Raw genomic sequence first — 24,765 nt, forward strand, 5'->3', positions numbered from 1 at the left:
ACACACACACACACACACACACACACGATGGACGAAGGCAGGAGTGTGCTGCAGATTTACTTAAGAAATAACCCCCAACCCCACCAATGGATTCAATCTTACCAACCCTGCTCCTTCATTACTCTTATGCATTCAAAGATGCAGAGTTGAAGAGATTTGACTACCGTCTCATCAACATGAGGTACGGAATGGATTTTTTTCTTATTTGTATAAAAAAAAAAGGGCACGTTTGGACACGACGGCCGGCGAGCGATCCCACTCGCCTGGTTCTCGAAGCGGGGCTGGATGGGCATCTGCAGGCTGTCGGTGACGCCCTCGCCGTTCTCCCTGACGTAGTACACCAGCAGGCGGCTGAGGGGGGCCATGCCGGGGCTGACGGAGAAGCGCAGGTAGGAGACGCACGTGTCCAACTCGGCCTGGGACCCGGAGGGGTCTGACACGGAGCGCGGAGAGGAAGGACAGGATCCAGATTAGTCTCAAAGGCCATTCGAGCCTCAGAATACACTGTTTTCTGTACAGTGTAAGTAACGCTTGTATCCAAAGTGGCTCACAGTGAATAGATGCAGGTGATTGCGGCAGCAGGTTCATCAGAAGCACGTAAAAACCAAACACTGATCGTCTCTATTGCATTGGAAGTCAGGCTGTGGGACTGTTTGCACGGCTATGGGTTTTTCTGCTAATGTTTTGCCGTAGGTGATAGGTGGAAAGCCAGAGGCCAGGGCTCAGGGAGGCTCACCAGCCGATGAATGCCGTTATCAATCCAGCCTCCGAATAGGTTTAGTTTTAAACTGCACCGCGCCCTATTTACTATTCACATCCTGAAACCTCAAAAGACATCCTGCCCATCATCCTCACTACATTAAAGGTGACATATTAATGTGGGACTAATATGGGACCTTTAAGTCCTGCCCCGAGTACAAAGGAGTGCATCACTATGTTGACAGCGTGGATGTGGGGGGGGGGGGGGGGGGGGTGAACTGACCGGAGGTGGCTGGGGGGAGGAGCGTGGTGTGGATGTTTTTGTCGAAGGTGACGGCGGCCCGCCTGGCGCGGTGCGAGGCGGTGAGGTTGGCCCGCTGGAGCCCCGACAGCACGATGTTGCCCCGGGACGCAACCTCGTAGTGGAGGGTCACGTTGCACGGGCACGTGGACTTCAGGGCCACCTCCGCCTCCTGGCCCACCTGGGGTGCAGAGTGCACACGGGCGCACACACACACACACACAAAAACACAAAAACAGAAACAGACAAACGCGCACAAAAACAGAAACAGACAAACACACACAAAAACAGAAACAGACAAACACACGTAAATAAGCCACCATTCACCCACGCACACCCACACACACACACACACAAGCACACAAACACACACAAAATACACACTTTTACGAGAGATAATCATGACCTTTTATTAGTAGTTAGTCATTGTTATTATATAACTGATTTAAAATGTGTCTAGTGTGTAGCCAAAGGAAACAGGAGTCATGCCAGGTCTATATTTAAACCCGGAGAGAATGTGAATCAATAAACACTGTGCTTCATCTTCGGCAACAAGCACAGAAGAACTCAATGTCTCAACAGCTCCTGCCCAAAGGCTGAGGAAGCGCAGACCCACTCCCAGATGTGAGTAGGTAAGTGGTTCCATGTGAAGCAAGGTGAAACGCCTGCTGCGTTGTTTACTCCTGGAAGAGAAGCAGTGTTTACCTGCAGGGGGGCAATGGGGTTCTGGATCTGGAGGTGACACTTGCTGGGAGAGTACCAGCTGCTGATGGACAGGTAGCTGGGCAGGTACTGGTCTCCGGCCGGTCTGCCATCCATAGAGATCACCTTGGTCTGCACCAGACAAACAATGGGATATAAGGCCAGACGCAAATTGGATCTCTCTTTATTATGCAGGATGAATACAACATATGTAGGGGAGGTCTACGTAAAAATTCTTAAGGAAGATATTACTTAAGTTTTCAATGGTCTGACCCAACACCTTTATTGGCTGAGCCTTAATAATGTATCAGAATCAGAATCTACAGTGCACAGCAGAAATACAGGTTTTTTCAAGAAGACAAGAGACAAATATTCATTACAGTTGATTCATATATAAAGACGTCAGAAAAAGTCAAAACAGGCTGCATATAATGTTCATAATAACCAATTCATCATTTCCTTCTCCATTCTCATTTAAGCAATAGATCACGACAGGCTGTGGTATACGGTCATTATACCACAGTTAAGGGGCGTTGTCCGTAACTGTGGTATAATGACCGTATACCACTGACTGAAGTGATCTATTGCTTTTATAAATCGGTTACGTAAGTATGGCAAAATGAAAGTCATAGACACCCTCAATTTTGAAAAAGCGAGAAAGTCGGAAAAGCATTTTTTTAACGAATACAGAAAAGTAGTCCCTCCTGGCTGTCTGCAAAGTGTACGGCGGTTGCTATGCAACACACGGTAGAGTCCTTCAGAGAGAAGGCTAGGCTAGAGACGGTAGCTTGGTTCGCTGGCAATTTAGCCTACTATCAAGTTTGAGTGAACTCGATAGAATGCTAAATTGCCGGCGACCGTGTGCCTATTGCTTTACAACATTTCCACCCTCTCCAGCAATCAACATGTTTTTAGGCTGCAGTGAACTATGCTATTGCTTTTATATATAAATAAACAACAGTTCAAGTTAGGCGCGGAGTGATACTGAACTCTGTAAACTGAACGGGCGTCATAGCTGTGTGTATACGCTCAATATACAACAGTTGGGAACCAATCAGATCGCTTGATTTAAGCCACCCGTTTTATAATCCCTCTTATACAATTGGACTCCATACCCATACTCCATTCCATACTTAAATATTTTCAACATATTTAGTGTAAGGTCAAACTTTAAGACATCCTTCCTCTTCCTCTTGCTCTGGTGCATGACCCAGAGACACTCACCTCAAGCCAGACATACTGAGCAGATGTGGGGATGGAGGGGATCTCGAAGGTGGCCTTGCCGTTCCTGGAGGTCAGTTCGCTGGCGTAGACGTTGTCCTTTGGGGTCAGCTCCGCCTTCACGCGCACCTTGACCCCATCGGCAGGGCTTCCGTCTGGATAGGTGACCTCGATCTGTGGGAGCCAGGGGGTTGAGGAGAAGACAACAGCGGAAAAAAGTAGAATTTGATTTAACCATGCAGCTGCATTAAGAGTTTTATAAACACACTATTATAGCAAACACTTTCATCCAAAGTTTCTACTCCCAAGACGGCCGCGGAGAACGACGATTTAACCAAGAACTAGACAGGTAGTCCATGAACTTAACCACTAGACAATCCTGCCCACACCTAAAACAAAACAAATGTCCACAAAATGAACCAATGTGTGCGGTAAAGGTCCAACGTTCCCCAAAGCGCTGTTGCCCTCACCGTTCCTTTGTAGGGCAGACCCGGTTTGAACTGTTTGCGCGTGTCCTTGGAGTACTTGATGTCGATGAGCTGCTGGTGGACGGGCGTGGAGTCGTCGAACGTGGTCTGCCGGCTGCCGTCGGCGCTGGTCACCGTGGCCCACACGCTCACCGTGCCCCGGAAGTGGTCCGCCACGTCCAGGGGCATCATGTCCTTCACGCACAGACTGAAGGTGGCCGAGCCTTTGATCTGATCACAGGGAACGTATACCATGGAGATGAGGTGGGTGGGAAGAGTTGACTGACAATAGGTGTTGCGTGATAATGGGGCTAGGAGTTTAATTCTTTATTAGTGGTCTATTCTTTGCGACCGATCACTAAAACAGCTGGTTGGATGGAGCCGGCTACCCATCTCAGTAGGATTAGTGACATGCTGTAGTCATTTCTTGCAAGCAAACACACTGCATGCACTTGACGAGTCAGCTTGATGATTTTCCAATAACCTTTGCATAACCCTTCATGCCTCTGTAATGATTAATTGCATGAATCTCAAGCACAATTTGTGTGTCCTATAATTTATAATCCCAACACCACACAAAACTGTCCACTTCCATACACACACAGCCCACAACACACAAGTATGGAGCTGAAGTAGATATACTCACATCCATGGACTTGACCACGGGCTGGCCCATCTCATGGCGGTAGTAGCCCACGCCGTTCACCGTCATGTTTACAGTCAGTTTACCAGTGACTGGTTTCCCAAAGGTATACCTAGAACAACGTTCAATTGTAAAACAGCATGCTGACTAATGCTGTGGATTAACATGCAGTGGTTAATTCATTCATCTATCTGAATCTGCAGTATGGGTTGAGATGCATGCATTATGACAATGCTTCATAGATAAAAGGCATGACTAAAAAGTAAGAATGAAATCCTGTTCAATATTGAGAGACAAGCGAGACACTCACCTGGCTCTGACTGTGGCCTGCTGACAGGTGTTGAGGTCATGAATGTAACTTGGTGGGTCGATCGCCAGCTCAAACTTAGGCATCACTGGATGGGATGGGGTGTTGGGACAGGAGGGCAACACAGAAGATGTCACAATCATTCCGTTTTCTCATGTTGATGATTGAAAGAGGTAACAGATGAATGACAACTGGCACAGAAAAATGTATCAAACCAAAGAAATCAAAGCCACAATAGACTTTTTAAGCATTCATGCCAAAACTGTTAAAGGGAAATACACCATGTTGGAGTTTATGGCTAGGTTTTTATGGCGGAGTAAAAGCCACTAAAACGTTCTGGCAGCCCCCTTTAAATTGTTATCTTGAGCAGGTGCTCACCATACTTCTGTACTTCAAAAGACTTGTTGTAGGTGTGGCCCTGCATCTCCACAAAGACCAGCCACTCTCCGAACACCGGCTGGTCCGACAGAGGGAAGCTCATGTTCACAACCCCTGTGAGGACAGAAGGACAGAAGTACACACACAGGAGGGAGTTATGTCGAGGCATCGAGGCATTGGTTAAGCCATTGCACAGAAGGATGTTCTCATCCTACCTTATACAAAACTTTTTTTGGTATGTTTTTTGTTTTATGTTTTGGAAGTGTTCCACTCAAATTACTCCATGCATCCGAATGTGCCATTTGCGTGGGAAAACCAGTGTAGAAAATGTGACTCACCACAGCATACTGATTTGAGGCTTTTCCACTGTACCATTCTAGATCCTCTTGGATCCTGCAAGATCAGATTAGCATATCAGGGGATTTCAGTTGACATTTCCCTTTCCATCTTTAAAGGTTAAATCAGAGTTTTCCCAGCAGTAATGTTGGAGAACTGGATCTGAGAAGTGGGCTGCTTGTTAAAGTACAGCCCCCTGGTGAAACAGAGCTGATCTTGACCCCAAGACCTTGCTTTGGACAGTGTTTAAACTGCTTTTTCAAACTTTTCCTCTACTAATTACACAGCGTTACCTGGTGCCTATCATTAGCCATAAGTCATGTGTCTGTTTCCTCCATTTGACCTAGCTAGTTTAATTGAAAGCCCATGGTTGTGAAAGACATCCTGAGGAGAGAAGGGGATTAAGGGAAAGAGAAAGTGGGCAAATAGAAATTCTAAATAGTAAAGAGAAGAGTATAGATGTATAGAAAATAAAGTAGAAATGAAGAGTAAAAAAAAAAGACGAGATTAGAAGAGAGTCCAGAACAGAGGACAAGGGAGGAGAAGAAAATGAGAAGAGAAGTGAAGGAATAAAAAGAAGGACAAGAGATGATATTGTGTTGTTTATCCTGTCCTCTGAGGACGGGATAAACCGTCATAGTGACGGTGCACAGCCCACAGCGGGCCACTGCTCTGTAATCTTCCAGCAGGGCTGGAGCCCAGACAGGCTCCTGTACCCCTACGAAGACTGGGGTGGCCTCGCTGCCCTGCACTCACCACAACATACGCCTCCATCTGAAAGAAAACAACCAGACACGGGAGGATGAGAAGAGATGTGCGTCCTCGCCTCTTCTTGCTCTTCGTCACCTTCACTACAGCTCAACAATCATCCGTCTGTGAAAGTTTGCGCCGCACCATCAATAAACTTTCTGTCTGCGTGGTCGCTGCATGGTATAATTCCAAGGGGCCGTTGCTAGCATTCCAGTAGAAATGACTCGGGGTCCGCCTCTGTAAACAGGTTACTGTACAGGGCTATGTGTTCCTGCTGGCCAAGTTTCCCTCCCTCTTTAATCTCGGCAGCAAAAACAAGCATTGATCAGGAGTTGCTATGTAGTGTTTATTCATATTGTCTGGTTGGGCTTTATAAGTGACACTTATCCTGATAGATTTTACTTTGGGAATTTAGACAAGGAATGGTTGAATTTACATTTTTTTGCATAGATTGTCTGGCTATTGATTGTCAACAATATATAGGTTTTGCAATGTATGCATATTTTCTTTTATTTTTGGCACTCGATGTGTAGTTACCTTGTCGTTGACCGGTCTCAGGTCAGGGCCGACTGTGTACACATTTATGAACACTGAAAGCAGAGGGAAATGGTAACCACAAATCAGTATATTTACATTTACATTTACATTTAGGGCATTTAGCAGATGCTTTTATCCAAAGCGACTTACAATAAGTACATATTGTCATAAGAAGTGAAACAATAAATCGTACTGTCGGTACAGTAAAGATGTTGATAGAACCAAGTGCAAGTACTACCAATCACTATGCTAACCCATTCCCTGTAAACAGCAGTGATAGCTAGCTACTGCAGATGCTACACAATTAAGTACTATGAATAAATATTTATTTAACGATAGACAACACCTAGTTACCCAAAACCTGGAATAATGATGAACATCACCGGACATGCAGGGGTTGCATTTATCTCAGTTTCATGGCACACTGATTAAATATCCCTGCTACACAAGTCTCTCTTCTAGAGAGCTTCAATTCAATATACTGTGTTAACCATCTGTCTAGGAGGCACGGGGTGGTGGAGACCTTTGTGTTTGGGTTTGTAGAAGGGCTTGTCGGTCTGGATGAACACGGCGGTGCCCTTGCTCTCCACCGTGACGGTGGTGTAGTTGTGGAAGATGTAGCCGCCCTCCTTCAGGTAGCGGTTTCCCCAGACCTTGAGGTGGGCCTGGCCTCTCAGCCCGGGGGGGACCTGGGAGACAAACATGGAGATGAGTCAACCCGAGTCAACCGAAGCTGCAGGGCTGGAATGACCCAGAAGGTGATCTGTGCACCAATATGGAAACACAAGTAGCCTGCCGCGATAGCAACACAACTACCAAGGTACTTTAAGGAATTATTTTTTAATTTTATGGGCTGAATAATTATATGTATACAATTTGAACAAGTTTATATTTCAAATGTATTATGCAAGGGTGACCTGGTCCACCTAGACATAAGGATGCCTTTTGATTACAAACACCTGATTTAATGTCTGGTTCAAAGGACAACTAATTCACCATGAGCCAAACATTAGACTGATTTGCCCCTCTGGTCGACATTAACATGTTTTGAAAGGAAAGAGAGTTACACACAAATGGACCAAAAGCACTGGACTAGCAAAGAATGCCCACCGATGAGACACGAGGGAGGAGGAGGGTGGAGGAGGAGATCTATTGATCTCCTCATTGATCTATTCCAGTCTGTAGGGGCGTTGCACCATACGTGCTCTTCCACAGCTGTTGCATATTACATTGAAGCTGTTACCTTATTCCCAATGAATGTGCAGAGACAGCTGTTGCATCGCGAAAAAAAATAAAAAAAACGTTAGTGTTAACTTGCATCCTGCCCCAGGAATGCTCTCAAACGGACAGGGAGGGGGGGCGCGCTCACTACTGTGCAGCTGTCACCGCTAAAGACCGCTGTGTGGTTCGTCTCTGGAAAACCCAGCACGTCTCAAGAGTAATACCTATCCAATGAAAGGTAATCCATACCTTCAGTTGGATGGTGCCTTTGTCTGAAACAAAACACAGAGAAGAGTCAACAGAGAAGAGGACAGTCGTCAGACAGTCTAATCTAGAATCAGCATGTACCCAGCATGGTGTATATACAACCAGCCTTAGCCGATCAATGTAGCTGTAATGTAGAGAGTCGTGTGCGTCTGTGTGTATGTGTGTTTGCGTGCACACACAGAAGCAACAAACCAACAGTACTTGTACCACTTGTGCATCCCTGGTTTATATGACAACGGTTCCCTTACGTCACCACTGTGTAAGGGACATGAACACTAGACCCACCGAACACGGCTCCATGGCCGTGGGCCACCGTCTCGCCTTTGACTGAGAGCTGCACCTGCACACGCGTCTCCGCCTGGGCGTGGAACAGGGTCACGCTCACGCTCTCCTCCACGCCCGCTCTGAAGACAGAGGGGGCCGCCACCAGGTACCCTCTGGTGGGAGAGAGAGAGAGAGAGAGAGAGAGAGAGAGAGAGAGAGAGAGAGAGAGAGAGAGAGAGAGAGAGAGAGAGAGAGAGAGAGAGAGAGAGCATTACAGGTTGAAAGCAGGAGAGGAGAAAGTGGAAATCAAGGAGACAGAAACAGCAACGGTATGATGTTGATTGAGGAGAGAAAAAAGGGGAGGGGGGTGAATGAGAAAGGAGTAGTTTGACATAAGTGGGTGGAGAGGGGTGGGGATCAAAGAGAGGACAAGGGAAGTAGATGATTAATACACAGGTCTCGCGACTGCCTTAACTTTCAGCATCCTAAATGCCAGCTCACCAATGGACACACACACACACACACACACACACACACACACACACACACATCCAGACACACACACACACACACACACACACACACACACACACATCCAGACACACACACACACACACACACACACACATCCAGACACATGTGTCACACACATATCCAGACACACACACATACACACACACACACACACACACACACACACACACACACACACACGCACACATGTGCAGCATGCCTTAGTTTTTCGCTGCAGGGTTGCCCTTCTACCTGCTGGCCAGTGGGTTTTTGTGTTCTAGTGTTCTCGTTGGGTGGTCTTTCACCTCTCAAAGCCCCATTGAGACTGTTAAAAAGAAGCCACAACAAGAAACGACCCCCATGATTTTCCAGGGTCACTCTGACATTTAATTGAGAAAATGTGTCACACACCAAGCGCTGGGAGCAAAGGTCAGCCTTTGATGCAGAAAAACGTCCTGGAAAACTCTGTTACCTATAGGTAAGCATCAATACTCGAGTAATAGCTGCATGTTTTGTCTAGTGCTGAAATGGCTCAATGAAGGTATAACATGAAGATATAATGAAAGTATAACAGTCCAGATTTGAGTTTGATTCACATTTGGTGTGTATGGCACCACACTGTCCCATACGCAGCCTGGGAGAAAGGACCCCTTTCATTGGCAATGCACTTTTGAATAGGTTGAAGCAGATGCAGTTGGTCCACACATGAAATAATCTGGATGTGATGAATTTGGTAACCCAATTCACGGCCAGTCTTATGATCTTTGATTGAAGAGAAAAAAGTGTGTTTTCTAACCACTCGCTTGGTTATTACACCCCTAAATGGCTCCAGGAATGTAGAAGAGAACAGAAGTCAGTTTGACTGTACAGAAGGTAATACCATATTATCTTCAGTCTAGTCATAATACCACTTAACATTTACATTGATAACATGATAATTAGGTCGGTTGGGTGTATGTGCGTTTGCATCCATTCAAGTCTTTCAAGGATGTCATCCAAGCAAGGGGTATGGGGGAAAACAAATGTCGACACGCTTCACAAAAGCATAGGATCACATCAGTAGAATCTCCAGGACAACATGTTTTCATGTGGGGTCAGGTGGTTAGCATTACTGTACTTCATGAGGGGGAATTCATGAGAAAATCCCCTGGACTTTGAGCAGTGGAAGATAAAAAGAGCAAATTGACTGTGCGTTTGATCTACACCCGGTTGAAGCATCTCTTTGATGAGTCCGAGATCAGGTGCTTGCGGTGAGCAGGCTTATTAATCACACGGATTCGTCTCGCAGTTTCTTAGATCCGAGTGCAGTTCGCTGACTTTTAGTAGCGAGTTCTTATTTCGACCACACATTACTTTTATTCGCTCTAAGCTTGGTTTAACAACCTCAGACAACTGCTACAAAGTGCGCTTCTCCCACTGAACAATAAAGGGAACCTTATAGAAGCATAGTTCTACTTCAAAGCATAGATTTCAGATCTCTAGAACCACAATTAGCTCATCCATTGGTACAGTAGGCCTATAGTTGTCTCATAGATACATACATTATGTGACTTTCCTGAATTTTACAGGCTGAAATCAACCATAATCAGCAATGTTGATAATCACCATCATAATCATCTTTGTAATCTTAACGTTTCATTCAAATATAATAGGCTATCTGAAAATGAATTGCACACTTACTGTCTTTCCTGGCCATAACTTGTGTTCACGTTGCACATCAACAATATCCATGAGAAACGCAAAGCTGTCCACGATACTCTTATCATGTTGGCCCGAGAGGCTGATATATGTGCAGCCTTCTTGCAGCCTTCTGAAGAAGGTAGCTAAACCAACTCGATTTAAAAGTTAGGTCAAGCTCCGCCGCTCTGCCTACAGCGGTCTATCCATTGCGGCTGCTTAGCGCGGTAGCGGTTCTAGATGTAACGTCCGAGCGCTACAACTAGCTAAGTTGTATTCATCCCAACTTCGAAGTACGTCCCAAAACGTTTCCGAGTTTTTTTTTTTTTCTTCCGTTAGAGTAAAACACACACAGGCTTTCTTCGTTCACGTGCGTTCATCCATTGCGGGTGGCGTTCTCTCATATTTCACCATTAAAAAAAATACACGTTGCCTCCCACTTTCACTGTTGGCAATATTATGTAACGAATCCCACTTCTTCTTCACACTCGAGCTGTGGTTTGTCATCTCTTTGAAGCTCCGCTGGTTTGTGGCCAACAGCGAGTCAGAACCCGAGCGCCGCTATCACGCGCACTCGACATTCATTCACAATCTCCTCCTCTCGCTCGAGCCTCGAGCCGTCGCCGCGGCACTTCCGAAGCAACGAGGACTAGTCTGGATCAGTTTTAAATGTAGGCCATGACTTTATTCCCTGATAATGGAAATGTGAGATTTAGAATGTTTTGTCTTTTTAATATACATCCATTTATAGAGTTGTATTTCGCAGCACCATGAAAATCCTGAATGATGAATGAATTAATATGTTCAGTTCAGCGCGCCTGTTTGCTCTATAGACGATGGCGCCCTCGTGTGGAATTTCGGAGTAGATCCACGATTCAAAATATAATTTTTGTATAAAAAGGTCATATTTATTGAAGTAGAATTGAGGTAACTTATTTACAATAATATAAATGCTTTTCAGCAACATTTTAAAAAACGATGAATACATTTAGAAAACAACATTCACATCAAAGAATCAAAACAATTCTCAATACAATAATACTGAACACCTAGGCCTACAAAATGCAAGATATTATTTATTTATCAATAAAACAAATGACTGGCATTTTTGACTCTGGGCTGGTTGAAGCCCCACTAGAGCACTCATGAGATTTAAGGACCCGTCTACTCCGGTTAACTTTAACCTGAAGATTTGTGCAGCAATTTCCTGAAGGGGGCCCGCGACGAAAGATGTCCCTACGCAATCTCCTTCTTCACAGCGCCATCGTGGACGATGCTCCGCAGCCTGACCAGATCGCTCCGCTTCCCATCCACCATGTCGTGCTGGGCCGCGCAGCGCAGGCCCCCCGGCTCGGGCTCGCTGAAGCGGGTCTTCGAGAAGACCACCTGGTCGTCCTGGTGGACCTCCAGCTGGTGGGCGCGGCAGAGCTGGCCGGCGACGCCCACGTCCAGCCCCAGCAGCTTGGCCAGCCGGGGCAGTGGGAAGCGGCAGTTGCGGCTGCTGAGGCCGTGGCTGTAGAGCAGCAGCAGGTCCCGTCGGATCGCCGCCATGTGCCGGTGGAGGGCGCAGCTCTGCAGGAAGCTCAGCCTCTGGGCCAGTCGGAGGAGGCGCACGGGGTTCCTCTCCGAGAAGGCCCGGTTGATGGACAGGGCGAGGGCGACGGCGGGGGCGCAGCGCAGCCGCTTGGGCAGCTCCAAGGTGTGCTGTAGGACCCGCGAGGAGCCTGGGGGAGGAACACAGGGAGATTGTGACTGTGAGGCTGGAAGTGTTCCCCCGGTTACACCGGCAAAAACAACGGCTTGATTACGAAGACACAATAATACAAACAACAAGATATGGGAAGACAGGGCTAGCACGAGCCCACACCCACACACCCACCTAGGTTGTAGAGCAGGCTGAGGGCCTGGAACTCCTCCTGGTTGCCGTTGGGAGCGGGCTCGGCGGCGTAGCAGTGCAGCAGCCAGCTGAGGCTCTCCTGCAGGTGCGTGTCGTTGATGCGAGGGTCGTACAGCCGCAGGGGCTCCCCGCACAGCCGGAAGGAGGCGTAGACCAGGAGGCGCACCGTGCACTCCAGGACGGCCCGGCTGTCCGGCCCGGTGGTCCGCTGTATGATCATGTCCTGCCTCACACTCCGCAGGCGGTCGAAGACAAAGTCGTACACCTGGGGAACAGCCAGGCAGTAACGGGTGTTAAGAACCACAGCGCAGTCAATTGTAATGTTAAGCATGCTAGAGAGAGTGTTCCGCTGGGGGGGGAAACACATAGTTTCTTACCATTGAGTATTTGGATATTTAGCCAAGACTGAGTGAATACAGATAGATAATGAGCAAGTAGCGGTTTATTTATCCTGCTTAAGGATTGGACACAGAACCTTTCAGCTAGGAGACAAACAGTATAACCACTACGACTATCCTGCCAGCTTTCTTAGCATTGTCTTGATCAGTTGGAGCATTTCACTCAATAGCCACCTAATCCCGTGTGTTGCGTACAGACATTAAATATCTCCACTAGCCTCATTCCAAGACGTCTGACCAGGCATGGTGGCGATGTCATCGATTAGATAGCACACGGTCTTAAGCAGAACAGCCGGCGGACGGAGGTCACTGGGCCGAGTCGAGTCCTTCCCGGCCGCAGGTCTGGAGTATTCTTTCACAGTACGCTGTGGGTCAGCCCTGGGACGCCGGCCCCTTTCTCCGGCCCTTTTTTCTGTTCCTGCCAGGGTCTCGAAGCGGTGCAGTCGGTTCTGCGACTCGCGCTCTTGCAGCTCCCGGTTAGGGCACATGGACTGGCAGGTTCCCCTGGGGGAACCTGGGCTTTCCGGGTCGGCCTGTTTGGCGGATTCGTCTTCTTTTCGCACCCGCCACTCTGGTTGCTGGTCTCTGCTGCTCCGTCTCTCCTGGGTCGGTCTGCCCCCTCCCCTCCCTGCTGCCGAGGTCCTCTTTTGAGAGTAAGAACTGCGGTTGGAAGAAAAGTAGACATAGGTAAATATGAAACATGGGAATGGATTTTATTTGAAGCCCGCCATTTACACAGTTGCATTTTAAAATAACTTGACAATGTCTTCTTAAAATGTGTCTTTTATAATGTATTTTATACTATTTATTGTGTGAGTGTTTGTGTGAGCGTTGTATTAGAGGCTGCATAAGTACATTTCATTGTATGGTTCTACTGCACAATGACAATTAAAGTATCAATCTATTTATATCACATGTCCTTGTCTCATATCCGTACAGGGTTTATTTTTGGATATATTCAGATATATACACACATTCAGCTATAATCCTGTAAGTTCTTACCAGCTGGCAATGATTGCACACTGATTTGAGCAAAGCTAACGTTTTTTTTTAAACACACACAACTTCTTTCTTTATGTGGACGCCTAGCTCAGCTGGCGAAATAAGTGACTCGTTAGAAAAGCTGTAGTCATCAGATTTGATTTTAACCTTATTGTCAACTTAATAAAATGGATAGATTACTTACATAGGACGAGGACCACTCCTGTTACTCATTGTCTCCTTGTATCTCCAATCGCAACTTTCCATGATAAGCACATTTGAAGACATTTGAAGGCCACCTTTGACAGAAATAACACGAATTGTTACATCGTCTATTCGCTGGGCAACGAATACGCTTTCATGAAGTGAACATCGGTGATCCCATGTTGCTCAAGAAAAGGACCTCGGCTTTCTTGACTTCTACAACAGACGTTTGTTGTTGAGCACACTTGTCGTCACATCCGGAATATTTATTTCCGGTTTATGTAAATCTATACGCGATATACTGCGATGTTTATGTTCACATTTACATTTAAACACATTTTAAGATGTTGAACTCTACGTTATCAAATTAAACTCAATCGAAAAATTTGATAAGAAAAGCGTAGTCTTCCATTACGGATCAATATTTTCGAAATGTAATGAATCAATGACAGAGACAAAAATACAACGACGTTTATTTATAAAATATTTATTTGGCAATAATGTACTTTTTTTTTTTTACTATTGATGAAAACATGAACAGCAAAACAGGCACAAAAACAAAAAGATTCAATGTTATAGAACTCTAATGGGAAGGAAGCAAAATTGCAGGTAACGTGGTATTTAGGTTAGGGTTCAGGGCAGTAGAGCTCCCGCGTCCTGGTTGGGCCAAGCTGGCGTTCCTCAAAGGCCTGCTGGGTTTTAATGTTATAGCGGCTGACCTGGGAGGACAGCTCCTGCAGCTCTGAGAAGGTCCTGGAAGGGTAGGAAGGAAGATAGATTAGTAGTAGAAAACCAAACCCATCTCCAAACAAACCTGACAACTTAGTTGAGAAGGCTTGGATCTACATCAATGAAGCGCTGAATAATTTCGACATGTAGTTAACTTGTGCATAGAATCAGCAACTTCAGCAAGGGTCATAAATGACATCCCATCCAATAGAAACCAGGAACAACGCCCAGATTGGTTTGCTAAACTGTAATTGCTGAAAAACCTCCTGCCCTCCACACATTTTGTCCGTGTCCTTGACTGATGCGGACATTTCCGACTTATCTACGGACGCCGTGTCGGCTTCCTTACACAAAGATCTGCTGGGTGATGTCCTTGGAGGCCGCTTTAATGTCTCTGAGGCACTCCACAGCAGCGCTGCTGTCCTGCAGATCTGTGGGTGTGCACTCCACCAGCACCTTCTCACTCTTATCCAGGCACGCCTCGCTTTTATCTGCATGAATACAAAGGAATCATAAATCATTGGTGGTTTAGTATGACAATACATAACACAAAGAATACACATTTGATAAACAGAATTTTGATTAAAGAAACAATAGCACCACTTTCTGAGTTTTCTATGGATGAATTCAGTAACCCATTTGTTTTCTTAGGGTTGGTTATGGAGGAGCACCATCTAGTGTTGCGATTAAGGAGTGCTACTTACTTATAGGAGCTTCACAGTTTCAGGTTTTGCATTCTAGTAGAGACACATACTACATACATGTGATATTGGAAAAGTGTTTACAATTCTGCTAGCGATTCTGCTGCTCATGAGCAATTGATTGTGTAATATTTTAATCAACGTTTCAATCCGCAACTTTGCAATTCAAGAGGGCATGAGCCCCGTAAACAACTGGTAGCCAAGTGAGGCACGAATAGCACAATGTGTATACGCAGCATACGCAGTATGCAGAACTGTATATGAAAGGCTTGCTGGTATTCCTCAGAACATTATGAATCAAAAAAGATAAAGTAGAGTGAACATAAAATAAAAAGGTATTCCAGAGTCCCCTGATTGGCCGGGATTGTCGGCCATCCTGAGGTCATTGTTTTCAAAATGGTGCCATTCACGATGCGAACAACACAAACACTTAGATGAGGCCGGTTGCTGGGGCTTCACATTCATCTAGCCATGAGGTCAGACTATCCCAAGGTAAGGGGTTGCAGCGGGCAGCCCAGCTAACTGACGGAGCTACTCACCCAAGAAGGCCCTCCCGTCTCCTTCGATGTAGCAATTCTTCACAGGCAGCTCGTGCCTGGTGGTGTCAATGGCCCTGGCGAAGTTCCGGTAGTCCTCTTTGAACTTCTGGGCTTCTTCTGCCAACGGAGTCAATGCAGCAATCTGACAGAATAGACCAGACAATAATTACAATGCCATTAAAAACATAGGCAAACCTGTACACGGACAAATCGATGCATTGCTTGTGTTTTAGATTTTGCTGTATTATGCAGGCCTGATACCGACCATAAAAAAAAGATATATAAATGATATCGAGGTACCTCAGTACATAGTCTTTTGGAAAAAACACAGTGGCATAAGACCATTGGATAATCAACCAACGCTCCACCTCAAAACTCTCACAATATTGAAGTCAGACATTTTGCTCATGCCTGCTTGGTCAAAAATAAAAACACTTTAATATGACCCAAATGAGAACATGTACTAACTTGCAAATCCAGTATCTCGTTCGTCTGCTTGTTCCTCTCCCTAAACAGGTACTTGCGTTTCTTTTCTTGAACTTCATTGTGCAGTCTCTCCTCCTCCTCCATCACATGCAGCAGTCGAGCCTCAGCCTCTTCCTTCAGCTTCGCCGTATTGTGGTCCATCTGGACGACAATGCACAGGGGTGGAAATGTATTGCAAAAAGGTTTGAAACACTAATGTTGAAAAGAGTGCCAATGAAAAAGACCAAAAAATAATAAGAATCTACTATAGGTTAAAGCATCTTCAGAAACCATTATCATAGGAATAACAGTAACAAAAAGCTAGGTAACCCTGGCCCTCACAGTTCATGGATTTGTGAGAGTTACGTTTAGGTTTTTGTGGCCGTAAAGGTAGGCCAATATGAATGCTTGTTGTACCTTAGCTGTGAGGTAAGCCAATAGGAATGTTTTTTCTCAGCTCTGAGGTAGGCCAATACCAATGTTTGTTGTACCTTGGCTGTGAGATAGACCAATAGGAATGTTTTTTCTCAGCTGTGAGGTAGGCCGATGGGAATATTTGCTGTACCTTGGCTGTGAGATAGGCCAACAAGAACGTCTGCATCTCGATGTCCGTCTTGGTCTTTTCAGTCGTTTTCTCGTGTTTGACTGCGTTTTTCATCACAAGGTTGTCTGTTCCAACAAAAAAAAACACACGAGGAGCTACAGGGGAGACATTTGTTTAAAAATCGATCAAAACATGTATTCATTTGAAAAAGTTCACCATTAATGACGGAAACATTAAAATCTGGGAAAACTCTGGGTCCATCTGCGAAGGTGGATTGCATGGCACTTTTTTCCAATAGTGAAGGTTCCAGAAGCGTGGACATGAAAGCTGAAAATAAATATTGCGGCAGAATGTCATCAAATCTCCCAAGGTATACAACATGGTCTTAAAACTGGGATTGATTCTTAGATTTGGAAGAAAAAAATGATTCAGAATTTATTGAATTAGTCCAAGTGGACATGATTTTTAAAATGAATATAGTTGATCAAACTGATACAGATATGCGTCATCAGTCATACAATAATACAGTATGATATTAGTTATTGGGCTTAACGATGCACTCACGAGTTGGAGCAGCCATTGGTGCAGCCGAACGTCTAGGAGGAGTGGCCAGCTTCGGTTTGGCAAAACCTGGTTTAGGGGAGGAGGGACGTGGTGGCATGGCGATTGACTCATTGGTCCTTGAGTTACTTGAGCTACTTGAGTTACTCTGTTGACAAGCACAGCAAGGGGACAGTCAGGTTAGCCCTTGGTCTTGATTCCTTTTGCAACTCTGAATATGAATACTTAAATCGGGCCATTATGGTTTAACAGTATTCAGAAGCTTTTGTCCTACCTTTGAAAGAGGCTTATCAACAGGCTGCATATAACGAGACTTGACAATTGTTCCACTGGCTGGAAGGACAAAACAGACAATTATTGGGGTTTTGTCAGATTCTTCAAAACACATTCACAAAATAATAAGGTTATCAACCCATAATACAGATTTGTTGAACCAAGAATCTTTAACTGTGAGCGGTATTCTGTTTACTTACATTTTACACTTTTCGTCCCTGTTCCACTGTTGTTGGCCTTGACATTTTCACCTTTAGAGCTGAACGAAGCATAGGTAATTTTGTTCATTAAATAGTACACTTTGGATATTAACCGTAGTTACACTTTATTAACAACTACAACAAAAAATACTACCAAAACAACATAAGAATATAAGACCAGGTGGGTAGCTTTGCAGGGCTCAAGCCTACGACCATTTCAGCCAACCTACATCTAGGTGGACACTCCCACCTGTGTTGTCACTAAGGCAGAGGGAAGGGCGTGTAATGGCTAATCACACTCTAATACAATAACTAGTATTGTATTAATACAATAACTGGCGCTGCGATGCGCGCAAAGAAGTTATAGCGAGGCTGGATGGGTGTGAGCGCTCTTATTGGAAACACTGCTTTGATCATACCAGAACTAACGCTATTCAAGAGAATGCGAAGCAATGCAATATTCTGGATGATGAATCTCCACAGGAAAGAAAATCGTATTTATTTATTACCCAATTAACAACCTATTAATAGTAGTAAGTAGGTAGAGCTTATCGATACAGGAAGGAAGAACGCGAATAGTTTGTTCTTGGGGAGAGATGTCGAGATACTGGTGGTCAATTTTCGAAAAAGATACCCAAACATGTTACCATTTATTTAAAGTGAGTGAATCTGTTCAAATGATTGAACACAGATGGATGTACGTGACAAAGTGCATGTCATTACTGCGACAAAACGAATAATAAAGGGATGCCACCAAATGAAAAAGTTACTGGCACCAGTGTCAGCCTTAGACAATGTTAGTCTTAAACCCTGCTTCATAATCATACAGGCAACTTTTGTAAATAGGTTTAACCATGTTAACCCTATCGTCCCATCTACTTACCTTTTAGTATCAGTAGATGCCTTGCCAAAACTATTTGGTGCCATTGTTGTTCTTCTGGACGCCATATTTACTTTGAGTAAACCGCCCGTACGTCGCATATATGGTCCGGCAAAACATAGCAAATAAGTTTGGTTCCTCATGAAATTCTCTCACTTTTACGTCTTCTTCTTCTTTTTTAGTTTTTATTGGCGGTAAATTGTCATCTCTGTCTTTCCAGGCAAGGCTTATATTAAATTCATAAATTACTATTATAATGCATACTTTACGACTAACATGTAAATCATTTTGTGATTATCAATATAAAAAAATACAATAAAAATATAACTTTATACTTTATACTATACATGTGTATAATATTAAGTGTTCTATTTGTTCATATCTCCTTGAGTTGCATTCAGCAATGCTGGATGCAACTCATATAAGTTACCACTAGAGGGATAGAAGACGCAGTGTTCCCCATAATGATTCCCTATATCGTTTATTGCTAAACAGTGACAACTTAAACCTTGAATCTAGATGAATTAAGACTAAGCAGGAAATACTTTCAAGATTAAATTATAGGAAGTCTTCAGGCTCCAGCCTCCACCGTACCTTAAATGTGTGTGTGTGTGTGTGTGTGTGTGTGTGTGTGTGTGTGTGTGTGTGTGTGTGTGTGTGTGTGTGTGTGTGTGGCTAGGTGAATGCTCTTACCTGTGGTTTACTGGTCGTTTGTGTGTGTTAGTCTTCAGGAACATAATGGGTGCTGATCCCACCAGTCTGAGCTGGGCTTGAAGCACAATGGAGACAATAGGGCCATCCAGGGTGTGGGACACAGGAGTAAATACTGACCAGTGACAACCAGCCTCAGCCGCCAGCCTTAGCCACCAGCCTTAGCCACTGTCCCCCAGCAACTTCCACTTTCCATGAGTTGGTAAAATACATGCAGACAGACAATGATGAAGATGAAAAGAGAGTGAGAGAGAATGAGACAAGCAGATGGACAGACAGAAAGAAGGAAAGAGTGAAAGACATGGACAGAGAGAGAGAGAGAGAGAGCGAGAGAGGGGGGGGGGGGGGGCAAGTGGATGGATAGACAGAAAGACAGATGGACGGAGAGACAAACCGACAGATGGATGGACAGACAGACGGAGGGACAGAGACAGAAAGATATACAGATGAACTGGGAGCAAGAGACAGATTGACAGACTGAAAAACAGATAGACAGACAGACAGATTACATAAAGTATTTAAATGTGTTGTGGCTACATATGTCACTATTGTTTCAGGCAAGACATAGTCAGCGTAATTTAACATGTAATTTAACAAGTGGAATGGAATATACACATGAATGATGAAGACCTGCCTTGAAGCTTGTTATGTATGTAGGCTCTTTTTTATGAGTCTGTGTAAAGGCTGGACTTTACCACTGCTTTCCCCATTCTTTCTCTCTGTAATAAAGCTGCACTGCTATGTGTTTTGTCCTTTCTGGCTGTCTCATGCTGTCACTCATCGCCAAGTAATGCCAGGACCAATGAGGGGCCTTCGGGTGCATCACTAGCAGCACGTGGATCACAGGCACTGATAATCACAAGAGAGGGACTCATTTAGATGAAATCAATTAAATTACTATGGTAATGAATACTACAAGTTCCTGTCACAAACAAACCTGTGTAATTGTTTGTGGCTGTTAATGGTTTAGGTAAAACAATACATATACTATATATTATACTATCAAATTAATTAAAATTGGACAGGGATAAGCAATCAAACTTCAACATGCATGACACACAAAGTTTGCTTCTACGAGTAGGGATCCACCTCCTTCTCTAATGACTTATATGGAGCCGCTGGAGAAATGAGTCTGGGAGCCCTCGGAGCAGAGGAGAATGTGTGAAAAGTGCACGTTGAAAGACAGCAGTGTGGGAAGACATGTAGCAGAGTGACTGAATGAGAGTCTTTGTGTTGTTGTGTAGTGGGTCTCTGCTCTCTCTTTCTCTTCCCGAAACTGTGACGTCTTACGATGGCTGCTCCTGTGTCTATGCGACCACACTGATACTCTATGAAGGGTTATGCGGAATCATCTTTCTAGACGAGATAACTTTCCATTTCAGACACACTGTGTGCATATTTCACGCATACACGTGTGCAAACGTTTAAACAGATGTAACCCAATCAGACAGACACATGCACACGCACGTACACACGCATGCATGTACACACGCATGCATGTACACGCACACACGCACACACACACACACACACACACACACACACACACACACACACACACACACACACACACACACACACACACACACAGGAACACCATTTTTTCACTATATTACTCATCAGTCTTGTCTGGTCCACATAGCACCCCAGGAATGCCTCAAATACACAACCAACCGATGGTATTCACTCTGTTTGATGGTCAACACTAAATTACCTTCTATTTGGCCACTGCTTTCCATTATTATGATTTACTTGTACTTACTGATTATAAGGATAGGAAGTCTGAGAGTTGCTCCTACATTTAAATCAAGGTTAAAAACGTTAATGTTGACCTTCAGTTTCTGCCTTTTAAGGTATTATTTTATTCAAATGTCTTTCATGCATTCTTTTAAGTCCTATTTACCTGTGTCTTTTACGGATTCTTTGAAATACAGTTGTTGAATGTAGTTTTTGTACTCTCTTTGTTTTTATGTGAAGCACATTGAGTCTGGCTTGTGTATGAAATGTGCTTGATAAATACATTTGAGTTGACTTGCACTGCCTTATTAAACTCATACAACAAATTAGACTTAAATGTATTAAATGTATTAAATGTATGATATTATTATTCATGTTGTTTCTTTCATTCGCATAAGAGCTGGTCAATTATTAGTAAATATATTTGTTTAGGCAATTGTTGAAATAGGATTATCATGGGTCTTTAATGGCTCCTGCTGGGAGTCAGTACAAGCAGTCCGTCATCAGGGCGTCTGGCCATCAAGGGCTGACCATCCGAGTTCCTAGATAGAGATGAGCATCTCATTCCTTTTGTTTGCTTGTGTCTTGGTGGCTCCATCTTTGAGCAGCCATGTCGGGCCCCACCCAGTCAGACAGGAGCTCCCTGAATTAAGTTATTAGGCTTTTCTTTGTTGATGGGTATTAGCACACCGTTAACGTAACTTCACACTCTTTGGGCTGCACTGGGCATTCTTAACGTCTTGAATGGATACAACAAAGTGAAGTTAAATAGTTGTGGTAACACAGAGGGAAATGTGTTTTATTTTACCACACTTTCCTCAAGTTGACAAGTGTGTGTTTGTCTCGCATTCTCCTGCTCTACTCAATAAATGGTACTCTTATTTGAAAGTCTGTTTAAAAGTTCACCACATTATTGTTGATATCTATTAAAATTTACTTGTTTTTCATTCAATACAAAAAAAGGTAGGGTCCGTCTTGCTTCCTTGGAGGGCCCTGGGTCTTGTCTCCTTAAACCATCCGCTCATCCCTCACCTGCTAATGATTTAATCAGCCTGCTTATCTTAGAAGGAAGTGACCTCAGACAGGTCATTCCTACTGCATGCTTCACCCGGGGGCGGGGGGATTCTAGCCTGACCAAGGGTCGATGGGTGTTATGTGATCAGTGTGAAACAAGAATGGGTTTGATAATTATATAACGATGGGTTTGATGTTTTTATAACTGTACAATTTACATGTATCCCTTTAGCAGATGTTTGTATATGAACGCAACACACGTGTGAGGTTGAACCATCAAAGCTGACAGACCATATGGGAGTGGTTACAACTAATAACCATAAACAAGTGCATGATAGGTGCAGGGATCAGGAAGTCTTTGACAGATATACTGTATAATACATAAAAATGTACTTCTTCTTCAACTTCCTTTATACATTGTAGCTGTTTGTTCCTGTCTGTTTATATCCTTGTAGCTCAATGTTCCTCAAACACATGTATGATGTTGCATAATTGTGTTATCTAATTAGCTCTTATCATTTTAAAAGCATTGCTTATTATCTCATATGCAAGGCAATTCCGATTACATCTTATTCATATTGTTATGTACACATTTGTCATTGTGACCACCAACGTCTAAAACACAATTTTCAGATTGTTCACACATTCATCTACAAATCTTTGATAGATCATGAATGTACTGCAGAGCCCCTTTGTGTCTGTGTCCGTCCGTGTGTTTGTGTTTTTGCCACGGAGTGCTGAGAGCCACCAGCAGCGGGCTAGGTCCGTGTGTGTGAGAACCCCGTGCGCTGCTTTAGCGGGGCAGCGTAGCGTGCAGTCCAGAAGCTAGCAGGGGGAGCCAGGCCATGGAGCCCGCTAATCCCTGGGTTTTCAGGAGCCCTGGCGCGTACTTGATGAGTCGGGGCAAGGAAGGGGCCTGCATGGCTCTCTCTCTCTCTCTCTCTCTCTCTCTCTCTCTCCCTTTGCTCCCCAACACTCATTCTGTTTCTCTCGATCACTCCCTATCTATCCATCTATCACCCGCCACCCACCTCCCCCCTACCCCACTCTTTTATTATCTCTCTCTTTTTCACATGGCTCTCTCCCTCTCCTACCATCCCCTGGAGCAACTTTGCGAATGACTGGATTCCAAGTGTTTACTCAGCAACGCTCTGTGTCCCCCCCCCCCCCCCCCCCCCCCCGCAACCATCTCTCTCTTTCTCTACCCCAACTCATCTCTCTTTGTCTCTCTCTCTCTGTTTCTCCCACTTCTGTTTCTGTGACTCGTCAAATGAGGAGAGGGGAATCAGACATGAAGTGTGTTTTCAAACCGATGCAGCCAAAGCAGGGCTCCATGCTCGCCAAAAGATGAGTCTTGCTCTGGGACTTGACATTTCCCCGAAATGAAGTGTGATGATGCAATGATTGTGTGTGCATCGTCTGTCATGCAGAGCGAGAACCATCCCTCACACACATTTAACACATTTAGTAATGTGTTGCTAGTAACCATGATGAAAGATACCTTTTCATAGACAAACTTTCATTTTGCAGCTCAATGTGCTTTTCAGAACGATCACTTCAGGATAAAATAATAATACTGAACCAATGGCAAAATAATAGAGTGACAATTTATTGAAACATTTAAAGAGGTGAACGTTTAACACTAAAACAGCAGTGAGTAAGGGATGCCGACAATTTAATGAAACATTTAAAGAGGTGAACGTTTAACACTAAACCAGCAGTGAGCAAGGGATGCCTCGTCACGTTTCTTGGGAAACATAACGTGGCATCCTTAATGATCCTTAAATGATAAGGGACCATAACCTTTGGTTTTACACACAAACAGAACACACAAGCTGGACAAACTTGGAATTGTGATGTTGATAGCATTAGATCTAGAGTAGCCAAGGATTGCTTTGCCAAGATCAGAAAAGCACAACAACAGCCTGACTTGGGGGTTTAGCAAGGTCACCAAATGTTGGTCAAGGCTACATATAAGGATTGAGGATGGTGTATGTGTGTGTGTGGGGGGGGGGGGGGGTAACTTGTAACTACGTACTGTCAGATTGCATCAAGCTATGATAGGTTAGTTTCAGCACATTGCAATTACTGTAATGCCTCACTCACATTCACCCATTCATACACACGTTCATACACCAACGGCGGTGTCAACCATGCAAGGCAACAGCCAACACGTCAGGAGCCGCTGGGGTAAGGTGTCTTGGACACCTCGACACTCAGGAAGGATGAGTAGGGAATCAAACCAGCAACCTTCCTGATGCCAGGCAACCTGCTCTACACTGAGCCACTGCCGCCCCATACTGTATGTGTGTTCCATTCATGTGTGTGAGCCAGGAGTCAAATATGTTGGGAACAGTGTGCATGTGTGTGTGTGTGTGTGTGAGAGAGAGAGAGAGAGAGAGAGAGAGAGAGAGAGAGAGAGAGAGAGAGAGAGAGAGAGAGAGCGAGAGAGAGGGTGCTGAGCCATAGAGAAAGAGAGAGAGAGAGAAAGAGAGAGAGAGAGAGAGAGGGGAAGGGGGGGGGAGAGAGTTAGAGGAGCATGGAGGTAAAGGGAGATTTGGGCCGGGGATTAGCGAGAGGCTGCAGGCCCCAGGGCAGTGCGACATGTTTCCTGGCCAGAGCCCCTTTTTGTCCTGGCTGACCTGGCA

At 44.7% G+C, this 24,765-nt stretch overlaps 3 protein-coding genes across 3 annotated transcripts in view; all 3 read right to left on the bottom strand.

Annotated features, from left to right (window-relative positions):
* The window catches only part of cpamd8 (C3 and PZP like alpha-2-macroglobulin domain containing 8), a gene marked incomplete at its 5' end in the record, with an annotated part of 39,890 nt that extends 29,518 nt beyond the window's left edge, over positions 1-10,372 (bottom strand). Inside the window, 15 exons of the mRNA XM_084473442.1 lie at positions 264-433; positions 983-1,181; positions 1,706-1,834; positions 2,927-3,097; positions 3,394-3,621; positions 4,037-4,145; positions 4,344-4,428; positions 4,719-4,832; positions 5,057-5,111; positions 5,811-5,828; positions 6,342-6,394; positions 6,865-7,030; positions 7,812-7,834; positions 8,115-8,266; positions 10,287-10,372. Of these exons, the coding sequence (XP_084329568.1) occupies positions 264-433; positions 983-1,181; positions 1,706-1,834; positions 2,927-3,097; positions 3,394-3,621; positions 4,037-4,145; positions 4,344-4,428; positions 4,719-4,832; positions 5,057-5,111; positions 5,811-5,828; positions 6,342-6,394; positions 6,865-7,030; positions 7,812-7,834; positions 8,115-8,266; positions 10,287-10,372 (1,758 nt within the window). The remainder of the gene's footprint in view (positions 1-263; positions 434-982; positions 1,182-1,705; positions 1,835-2,926; positions 3,098-3,393; positions 3,622-4,036; positions 4,146-4,343; positions 4,429-4,718; positions 4,833-5,056; positions 5,112-5,810; positions 5,829-6,341; positions 6,395-6,864; positions 7,031-7,811; positions 7,835-8,114; positions 8,267-10,286) is intronic.
* An 882-nt stretch (positions 10,373-11,254) lies between these two features.
* On the bottom strand, positions 11,255-13,962 carry sac3d1 (SAC3 domain containing 1). The gene is made up of 4 exons (XM_084473432.1): positions 13,765-13,962; positions 12,797-13,238; positions 12,163-12,445; positions 11,255-12,007 (listed from the first exon to the last, which is right to left on the bottom strand). The coding sequence occupies exons 1-4, from the start codon at positions 13,845-13,847 to the stop codon at positions 11,520-11,522; spliced, it is 1,296 nt and encodes a 431-aa protein (XP_084329558.1). The 5' UTR covers positions 13,848-13,962; the 3' UTR covers positions 11,255-11,519.
* Positions 13,963-14,275: 313 nt separating this feature from the next.
* haus8 (HAUS augmin like complex subunit 8) lies at positions 14,276-18,734 on the bottom strand. The gene is made up of 10 exons (XM_084472455.1): positions 18,659-18,734; positions 17,776-17,834; positions 17,577-17,635; positions 17,306-17,450; positions 16,958-17,068; positions 16,763-16,866; positions 16,201-16,359; positions 15,733-15,874; positions 14,842-14,983; positions 14,276-14,516 (listed from the first exon to the last, which is right to left on the bottom strand). Exons 1-10 carry the CDS (start codon positions 18,721-18,723, stop codon positions 14,390-14,392), a joined length of 1,113 nt encoding a protein of 370 aa, XP_084328581.1. The 5' UTR covers positions 18,724-18,734; the 3' UTR covers positions 14,276-14,389.
* Positions 18,735-24,765: the final 6,031 nt, after the last annotated feature.

The sequence above is a fragment of the Micromesistius poutassou genome (assembly GCF_964030765.1).
Source record: "Micromesistius poutassou genome assembly, chromosome: 9".
Lineage (NCBI taxonomy): Eukaryota > Metazoa > Chordata > Actinopteri > Gadiformes > Gadidae > Micromesistius > Micromesistius poutassou.